Source organism: Pecten maximus, chromosome 13 (genome assembly GCF_902652985.1).
Source record: "Pecten maximus chromosome 13, xPecMax1.1, whole genome shotgun sequence".
NCBI classification, from domain to species: Eukaryota; Metazoa; Mollusca; class Bivalvia; order Pectinida; family Pectinidae; genus Pecten; species Pecten maximus.
In genome coordinates, this window is record NC_047027.1 from 2227844 (window position 1) to 2238026 (window position 10183).

A 10183-nucleotide genomic window follows, 5' to 3' on the forward strand; every position below is an offset into this window, starting at 1 on the left:
TTGGATACCTCCGAAAACCCTTCTGTCATCTTTTAATAAACATATTTCAGCAACTTGTTCCAACAGTTTCTTGCTCAACATGGAAATTTCATCTATTATCAGTACACCAGTTCCTTTAATTCTCTCCAATGTGTCTGTATACTTAGGATTTGATTTGATAATTGAAATAATCTCTGATGTGGAATAACGCCCATCTTCGATACCACTCCACCTGTGGATTGTGCATGGTTTTAGTTCACTAGGAAAAATTGTGCACGCAATCCCTGTTGTGCATGTCAAACTAACCTTTTTTCCGATGCTTCGTAGACTTCTGATAGTATAGCGTCAACAACATGATTTGCCTGTGCCCGCTGAACCTCCGATAAATAGGTTATGACCTGTGATGACATTGTCCAGCACTTCTTTTTGAGAAAACGTCAACATTTTCAGGCTTACCTACTTAACCATGTCTTTCTATATTGTACCTTTCGTAACTTTGTTTATGTTTCGTTTTGTGTTACGAAGGTCGGTACAGCCCAGAAGCGTTCCGAATAAATATTCAACCAATCAGCGCGATCGTTCCATCGACAACGAAAAGGAAAACATGGAGGTTGTTTTTAAAGACTGTAAGCTCGGCGATGTTAATATGGAATGGCTACATCGCATGACAGATAACATCACCAAACGACATCATGTACTGACATCGATTTTTCGATTTCGGAGTAGTTAATGAGGTACCCATTAGAGACGGGACGACTACTCAACCGGACGGAGATTTTGACCTAGCCATTTCTGCATGTATTTCCGAATTAGCCAGGTCATAACTTGGACTATACTTGGCCAATTTTGTTCATCGAACGCTCATTGGAAAGATCAAACATTTCTCTTAAAGGTAATATATGTGTCACTAAGATCTTTGGCCCGTAGAATGAAAAAAATAATTAAAAAAAAAATACATTCGTTTTCCCCCTCTGTGTTGTTAGTTCCCTGCCCTGCAGATAGGGCGTACGAATTGTACCTGCTGCCCCCATTGCATGATCGTAAGAGGCGACTAAACTTGGGATCTTATCTTTTCTCTTCTTTCTTAAGAACTTTTTTCTTCCTGTCTCCCTTGACAATGTCTCGGCTAGGGGACAGGGCCCAAAGCCTTCCTCACAGGGGCGAACGCTCAACTAAAGGCCAAAAGTGAGGCATTGTCAAGGGAGTCATTAGGAAGAAGAAAGTTGTTCAGAAAGAAGAGAAAAGATAAGTGTAACGCAGAAATGTATTTTCAATAAGCTGTCAAAATACCGACACCTATGATTGCACAAATGTAGACTGGATATGGCAGTGTAGTATAGATGAACTAAGAGAGAAACTAGGAAAATTTTATTTTACTGAGACACGATCAAAGAATGTGAAAACAAATGAAGTGTTAAAACAGGTGCCTAACACTGAATGTCACAAACTCTCAAGAATATACGGGGCGTAATTAACCGACCCTTGCGGGACTTGAATCGTGATATAGATATAGTCGACGGAATAGAATTTAAGACGGCAAATACAATCGGACGGGTTGTTGAAAGAAATGATGGTTACAGGTCAATCACGGGCATCAAAACACAAAGATGTTGAACTGAACGACATCACAAAAAATTCTTGAAAGAGAGGAGTTTTCCCCTTTGATCTTGAGAGAATGCGTCTGGTTTATCATCGCGATACATTTTGTAACACGGGGGCTCGAATGCCACCATCAATTATCAACAAACCCATTCAAGATCAAAAGTGACGAATCTGGTATTGCAAATGTGGTAATATCACATGAAACGCGTCAAAACACCAACAAGGAAATCACGCCACACGGTGATCATTCTACGCCGTTAAATGCTTCTACACATCAGATTGAAAAACAACTGTCCGACTAACATTACCCCAATTCAAAATGGTCACTACATCCCTTTGGTATCATCAGTTCAAGCAACCTTTGACTTTCTGACCAACTCTACATTCAACAAACTGTAGATTGTAGCTGTCATTCCGAATAACCTGAAGTATCATTTTCTAGTCCATCTTCTTGCCAACAGTAACATTTAGTATTTACTAAAAATGGCGGACATCGCACATGGCGAAAGTTGAAGCGGAGACGACCGTATTACGAAGTCTAGACAAAATCCTTATTGTTGTTATAAACATGGTGTGGTTTGGTTTATTTTGTTTAACGTCCCTTTAACAACTAAAGTCATTTAAGGACGGTCTCCCGTGCGTGCGGTGGGTACGTTTGTGTGTTTTTGGAGGCTGTGGTACTGCCGATTTAAATATAAATATATAGATATAAATGTAAAGCAAATGAATTAAATTCCCCAAAGGTACTAGGGGAAAAGCTGCTGGTACTAGGGAAAAAACTGCTGTAATAACTTGCTGTTCTACATATAGGAGTGTTAAACATCTTAAACATAAGTATAAGTTTGTGTTTTTGACGCCGATCAGAGAGAGATTCCCAGGCAAGTTCTTTATATAGTATATTATGGGAGGTACCTGTGAGCAATCCCGTTATAACCCTGGCAGCTTCTAAATGAACAGATTCTAGTAGATTTTTACATTGATCAGAGCAATTATCCCATAAAACATCTGCATATTCTAAAATAGGTAAAATATAAGTTTTGTATATGTTTAAAAGAGTTTTCAGTGAAACTCTTGATTTTAATGTTTTTAGAATATTCTTTTAAAAGCTTTCTGGTATACATAATCAATGCATATGGGTGGTGGAAGATTGAACTGTATTATTATCAAAATATATATGATTGATTTATTCACCGTGACACCCCTAGTGATACACCCCGAATAAAGGTAGGTACCATTTTTCCTCGTTAGTATCCTTGGCTACCTCAGCGGCTCCACTTCTGAAAACATTGTCCATAAATTCCACTATTTGTTGTCGCTTAAAGGCGTTTCGTTTAAGACCCTTGTCTAACAATCTAGCGGTATGTAAGGCTTGGTTCCTGTTATTAGGAAGGGCATACCTAGGCTCCATGAAAGGTAATGGGCCATGAATCTTTAGACGACCTTAGCTCTTATTAGGACGTTAAACAAAATAAACCAAACCAAACCAAACCATTACCTTGATAAACTGACGGTCGTCATCAGGAGACTTACGGAATATGTCATCACACCTATCGCCATCTTTGTGCTCTACAATGTTCTGATTGTTCCTACAAGGCAACGAACTTGTTGACCGCCAAGCAAAACTTGCTCTAAATCTGCAACAAACAAATATTAAAATACCATATACAGATTTCAAACCTCTAATTAGTTCTGCCATTCAGAGTAAATGGCAGCAACGCTGGTCTCTCGAGACGAGCAACAAACTTTTTAAAGTACAACCAAAACTTAAAACATCAAAACCAAGCCGGAAGGATCGTAGAGAGGAAATAGTCCTCTCTCGGCTCCGTACCGGGCACACATATCCTACTCATTCGTTCCTTTTGAAACGAGAGGATCCACCGGTGTGTTATGCATGTGATGTTCAATTCACAGTGCAGCATTTTTTAATAGAATGTTCCGATTTTAAGCATATTCGTGATAAATACTTTCGAGTCCCGGATATGAAAACCCTTTTCAGTTCCGTGGATTCGAAAACAATATTTAGCTACTTGAAAGAAATCGATCTATTTTATAGACTTTGATGTCTTTTACGTTACTGTCTTTGACGTTCTATTGATAACAAAGTTCACATAATCTACTCGTACATATTATTTCACATAATCTATTCGTACATATATATATATCACCATTTTTAACCACCTTTTATCATAATGATGTAAATATACGATACGGATGCTTTTAAAAATGACAAATTTTATCCGATTTTAACTTTAAAAATAAAACATGTTAGAATATTGTTTGGCCCTAAATGACCCTAGTTGTCGATGGGCCGTAAAACATAAACAAACAAACAAATTGTTCCTACAAAACCCAAGAGTTTGCCCCTCCCATCAATGCCGACATTAGTTTTGTACAATTGTAAAACGTCTGGCTGATGGAACTTTTAAATAATACTTTTCCGATAACTACCCAACCTAATGACAGTTCTTGGACAAATGGTTCAGGTCCGATTAGGTTCGATTATTTGACGCATACATGATGAGCCTCGGTCTCGTCACGACCTATCCGCAACTTGAATTCAACGGATTGAGCAATGGAGCTATTTCATTGAGGTGTGTATACACATCAGCCACCTCTGGAGTAGGAACTTCATTTAAGTCCTGAGGAATGTAATTGCACTCGATCAAATGAGGTATCTCTATCTGTTCTGACGTACTGACTGACTGAATAGATATCCCATGTACCCGTTGTCCAACCATAGATGTACGACCCGAGCATGACTGTAGGGTGTACTCGATTGTCTCTCAAGTAGCACCTATCATATTACAAAGTTCTGTGGGTACTAATGATCTGTTGCTGTGGTCGTCCAGCAGCGCGTACACTTTAACCCTTTCCATAGGCCGACTTGGTGACAATACATTGACCAGTACAATATTCCCACAAGATTGACCTTTGAACTCCTTTCCATTCACAAGGATCGAGTTCACGTCAAACTCGCGGGTTGAGTAGAGTGACGTAAAATTATATTTATAGCTGCAAAGTCGAGAGTTGTGAACTGAACGCGTTACTCTCGTTTTGAGAGTAAACAAAAGTGTCTGCCCCCATAAACCAACGCTTCCTGATGTTGCTGGGTACTTACCTATGCGAATTATTAGACGATGACATTGACGATGTATATTATCTGTTGCTACAGGAGATTATTGGTAATGGCAGGAGACAAAATGTTCCGCGTATAAGTGGATATATTGAAGAAACATTGCCACGTTTCCTTTCGGAAGATTACAGGACACACGTTCGTGTATCAAAAGAAATGTACGAGAAAATGTTAGCGGAGATCATGGATTCTTTAACATTTGTTCATCGAGGAAGCCATGACCAGATAACACCAGCTAAACAATTATTCGTTTTTAGCTCACCTGGACCGAAGGTCCGGTGAGCTTATGCCATGGCGCAGCGTCCGTCCGTCCGTCAACATTTGCTTCAAATCGCTACTAGTCATAAAGTTCTTATTGGATTTTGACCAAATTTGGCCAGAAACATCCTTGGCAGAACTGGAACAGATTTTACATAAATGGTGACTCCGACCCCTGAGGGGCCCAATAGGGGAAATAGAGGTAATTCCTTTAAATCGCTACTAGTCATAAAGTTATGAATGGATTTCAACCCAATTTGGTCAGAAACATCCTTGAGGGAAGGGGAAGAGATTTTGCATAAATGGTGATTCTGACCCCCGATGGGCCAAAGGGGCGGGGCCAAATATGAGAAATAGAGGTAATTCCTCTAAATCTCTACTAGTCAAAAAGTTATGAATGGATTTGAACCCAATTTAGTCAGAAACATCCTTGGGGGAAGAGGAAGAGATTTTGCATAAATGGTGGCTCTGACCCAAGGGGCCAAAGGAGCGGGGCCCAATAGGGGAAATAGAGGTTATTCCTCTAAATATCTACTAGTCATAAAGTTATGAATGGATTTGAACCCAATTTGGTCAGAAACATCCTTGGGGGAAGAGGAAGAGATTTTGCATAAATGGTGGCTCTGACCCCCAAGGGGCCAAAGGGGCGGGGCCCAATAGGGGAAATAGAGGTAATTCCTCTAAATCTCTACTAGTCATAAAGTTATGAATGGATTTGAACCCAATTTGGTCAGAAACATCCTTGGGGGAAGAGGAACAGATTTTGCATCAATGGTGGCTCTGACCCCCAAGGGGCCAAAGGGGCGGGGCCCAATAGGGGAAATAGAGGTAATTCCTTTAAATCACTACTAGTCAAAAAGTTATGAATGAATTTGAACCCAATTTGGTCAGAAACATCCTTGGGAGAAGGGGAACAGATTTTGCATAAATGGTGATTCTGACCTCCGAGGGGCCAAAGGGGCGGGGCCAAATATGGGAAATAGAGGTAATTCCTCTAAATCTCTACTAGTCATAAAGTTGTGAAGGGATTTGAACCCAATTTGGTCAGAAACATCCTTGGGGGAAGAGGAACAGAATTTGCATAAATGGTGGCTCTGACCCCCAAGGGGCCAAAGGGGCGGGCCCCAATAGGGGAAATAGAGGTAATTCCTTTAAATCACTACTAGTCAAAAAGTTATGAATGGATTTGAACCCAATTTGGTCAGAAACAGGGGAACAGATTTTGCATAAATGGTGACTCTGGCCCCCGAATGGCCAAAGGGGCGGGCCCAATAGGTGAAATAGAGGTAATTCCTTTAAATCGCTACTAGTCATAAAGTGATGAATGCATGTTCTATAAACAATTCTTGAGGTCTTTCAGACCTTAGGGAGTCTGGACTTCATTAATCTTTAAAGCAGTTCGGATTCCCACACTATAACCATATATAGCATTGTTAGAGTTTTACAACATAAAACAATTTGAATATGAACATTATTTCGACATTTGGTCTAATCCAACCGGGTGAGCGATACAGGCCCCATGGGCCTCTTGTTTTACGTTACATGGCCAACACAGAAAGTATGAGGGAGATAGGGCAATACTTCGGAATTGGGAAATCGACCGTACACATCACATTGGAGCGTGTTACTGAGGCTGTCGTCGACCTTTTAAAGGTTAGAAGGTGAAATTAAATATTATATTTTAATTTTTAGCAGGGACTTATAATACATAATACGCCCCTGATTTTATTTTAAACCGCTGCATGAAATACTTACATCATTTTGTCCGGGATAATACTTATAAAACTTCATGATCATAATTTTACTTCGGAATCCCTTATGTACTTTCATTTTTCTGTATTTTTTCCAGGTGATCAAATGGCCTGATTTTCCCACTCAGCTCCAGATTGCCAAGGACATCCATCTACCGTATGGTCTACCAGATATTGTAGGGTATCTTGATGATACACATACAAGATTATCTGGCTGCCCCAAAGGAGACGAATATTACATTAACATAAATATAAAAGTTTGTTGGGTTTAACTCGCTATAAACAATCAATATCATTTTTATGTAAGTAGCTAGTGGCTACCTCACTAAGTATATTTGTCATATATGAAGGGCTCGTCGAATAGGTGAATTAGGATAAAGTGTACTCAACCAAGAACACAACTACATCATAGACCAGCCATTTTCTTGTCTTCTTGAGAAACACAAGTACGAAAATATTTCAACATATATGTTTTAGGGCATATCATATGCGAATCCAGTAGTTGTTTATGAATTCATGTTTTAATTTTGCTTATTTCAGGTTGTGGTGGATCAGGATCTGTTAATAACTAACTGTTACACAGGATGGGCTGGATGCGCCCATGATGCTCGTGTTCTGAGAAATTCCAGTCTATATGAGAAAGCAGAAGCGGGGGGATGCATTATTCCAGGCAAAGTCATAGTAGCGGACAGTGCTTACCCACTTAAGGACTGGCTAGTGACACCATTTAAGGACAACGGTCATCTCAACCACAATCAGCGCCGATTTAATCGCATCCTTTCCTCTGGGCGACAGATAGGTGAGAGGGCAATTGGTCATATCAAGGGCAGATTTAGGAGACTGCAGGAAATACCTGTCCATGAGCCCAGATTTATTGTGTCACTGATCACATGTGGGTGTATTATGCACAATCTGTGTATTATCAGCCATGATAATTTAGATACCTATATGAACTATGATGATGATAATAATCATCCGAACAATTTTCCAAACATTTTTCAGAATGATGTTGGTGGCGTAGCTAGGAGACAAATACTTATGAATGCCATGAACTAGGATTTATAGCGGATGCTATACCCAGAATTATGAATTCTAGTTTTAAGGAAGAATGCGGGCGAACATATTTTATTCTGGTCATCTCAATTTAACATTGCTTTTTGCAGACATTGGTTATATATTGAGAAGCATTTTAAGTATGCGTGTGGAGTCAAGATTTTTTTTTGACATTCTTGTTATCTGCTATCTATATTTAAATTGGCACAGACAATAGCTTGAAACACCTCAAATGTGACAAAAACATAAAATATTTAACCATTTAATAAAACTTGTATAACAAAATTGTTTTGGAAAATAAAAAGACATACATATCTTGCAATTTGAAAATTTAAGACTTTGGAATGTAGTCCATATTTGTTAGAAGTCACATTTGTAACTACTCATAAAATTTTAAGCCAAAAAATTGCAAAATTAAACAACCATTATTAAATGCATATCTTGCATTTTAAAAATGAAAGTTATTGGCACATTAGATCACTTTTAACCTAAATCTAGTAATCTACATGAGTGATATGGTATGTAGTCCGTTTTTGAAGTTTTTTTTACACATTTCATTAGCAATTTCATACATGTCTTTTAGTTGTCTGTTGGTACACAATATATTTTGGAGTAGCACTTTGTCAATATCAGTTTGTGTTTCTGCATCACAATACGTTTTAGCTTCAGTCTGTGTTGACATTCCAGGCACCTCATTTTCTTTCACATTGAATAAGTCAATAAGCGCACGCGCAGCTTCTCTTCGGTTGTTATTTTCCTTTCTAGAACTTAACCTTTGGTGGCGGTCTATTTTCATACTAAGGGAAGTCTGGTCTTTCTTGAAAGCAGGGGTGTGTGAGAACAGGGATGGTACAAAGTCTGTTGTGTCCCTTGATGGACATCCTGTTAAAAGCACTTGTTAGAAAGCATGCCTTGATAAATCAAAAGAACTTGACTTATATTGCAGAAAAATATTACAACACACATTCTAAAAATATTTTGTGTACAATTTACTGTTATACACAATCAGACAGCTATAATGTATTATTTATTTTATTATTATCTTAAAATGACAAGTTCCTAAGCACAGATTAAATGCTGGAATTCAGTTACATGTACTAGGTAAAGCTATATATTGACTGCATGTTGATGTGTTTACATTATTTTACACTTTTTGTGGTATATCAAGTGTGTACAAGCACTATTTTATCTGGTTTGAAATATGTAATAAAATGGCAGTCAAGACACACGTAAAATCATTATTATCCTAGTAACAAATATGTGTTATGCACATGTCTTCATTGGAACGCAGGTGTACACTGTACATGTAGGCCTACACCAATTTTACTTGCTTTAATTCAACTTGCTTTGCACGAAAAGAAAATATTCCTGTTTTGCCAGCATTTTGATTACGACATTATAAAACCGACCTTTGATAAAGTGTTTGCAACATATTCTAGTGTGCTCTGTTGGCGTCCAGTATTCTCTCTTTATTGCCGAAACCCACATTGCCTGTAAGTCTGCATCTTTAGGGATTCTGAAAAACTTCAGTGTGGAGCCTTTTTCCTGTCGGCTGTTACAGCCGTAACGACAACAATGTGCTGGCATTTCGAATGTTTTTTATTGTAATGGACCTGCTGATAATGATCATTAACTCTTTCAGTACCGCTGTCGACTATAGTCGACATAAAAATGTGCTCCCTCTTCCCCGTTGTCGACTATAGTCGACATGATTTCAAGCTCCCTCTTCCCCACTGTCGACTATAGTCGACAGGCTTAGTTGATGTTATTGAAGTGTTGATTTGTTGAAAGCATCAACCGACATATACAATTACCAAATGCAATGACATATAAAATGCGTTCAAAACTTTTGAAACAAACACTTTGGTTGATAAATTAGTTTTTATTTCGTTTGTGTTACGTGTTTTTTCGGTAGAGTAATAGTTGATATTTTCTCAATATGTTCTTAATGTAAACAATATGGCGGCTTGCTACATTTGCATTTTAGATATCCGAGTCTAGGACGTTTCAGTGTGTTAAATCTGATCTAGATCTTATTTTGTAAAACATTTCTTAATCATGTACAAAGATAACACTAACCTTTCTGTTTCTATATGAAAAAACAACACACCAAAAATGCACATGTAGTCTGCCATTTTGTTTAAACTTCCGGGGGCGAGCCTAATAACTACTTCCGGTACAGAATCCGGAAAGAACACAAGGTACGAAAAGAGTTAAACTGTCAAGCTGTTTACCTCCGGCATTTTGACACAACATCGAAACATTACACCTGTAGCGTCATGTAGGTCATATGTGTGAATGTAGGGATGGGCTGCCCTACGTTATACCACGCATGCGCGACAGGAAATGGAATTGTGGGAAAATTACTAGTAGAAACAATGATGCGGTAATCGATGTATATCGTTTC

At 38.5% G+C, this 10183-nt stretch overlaps 2 protein-coding genes across 2 annotated transcripts; one reads left to right on the forward strand and one right to left on the reverse strand.

The window, feature by feature from the left end:
• The first annotated feature begins 6514 nt into the window (after positions 1–6514).
• Positions 6515–7904, forward strand: LOC117341385 (protein ALP1-like). Its single transcript, XM_033903238.1, has 3 exons — positions 6515–6625; positions 6822–6899; positions 7264–7904. The coding sequence occupies exons 1-3, from the start codon at positions 6515–6517 to the stop codon at positions 7777–7779; spliced, it is 705 nt and encodes a 234-aa protein (XP_033759129.1). The 3' UTR covers positions 7780–7904.
• Positions 7905–8278: 374 nt separating this feature from the next.
• Positions 8279–9498, reverse strand: LOC117341386 (THAP domain-containing protein 1-like). Its single transcript, XM_033903239.1, has 2 exons — positions 9111–9498; positions 8279–8670 (listed from the first exon to the last, which is right to left on the reverse strand). The coding sequence occupies exons 1-2, from the start codon at positions 9361–9363 to the stop codon at positions 8279–8281; spliced, it is 645 nt and encodes a 214-aa protein (XP_033759130.1). The 5' UTR covers positions 9364–9498.
• Positions 9499–10183: the final 685 nt, after the last annotated feature.

Bases quoted from the DNA above. Each gene is read 5' to 3' on its own strand.
- LOC117341385 (XM_033903238.1), top strand. From the start codon at position 6,515: ATGGCCAACACAGAAAGTATGAGGGAGATAGGGCAATACTTCGGAATT. The intron at 6,626-6,821 runs GTTAGAAGGTGA...TATTTTTTCCAG, and splicing joins CTGTCGTCGACCTTTTAAAG to GTGATCAAATGGCCTGATTT. The intron at 6,900-7,263 runs GTAGGGTATCTT...TGCTTATTTCAG, and splicing joins CGTATGGTCTACCAGATATT to GTTGTGGTGGATCAGGATCT.
- LOC117341386 (XM_033903239.1), bottom strand. From the start codon at position 9,363: ATGCCAGCACATTGTTGTCGTTACGGCTGTAACAGCCGACAGGAAAAA. The intron at 8,671-9,110 runs AAAGCAAGTAAA...CTTTCTAACAAG, and splicing joins CGTGCAAAGCAAGTTGAATT to TGCTTTTAACAGGATGTCCA.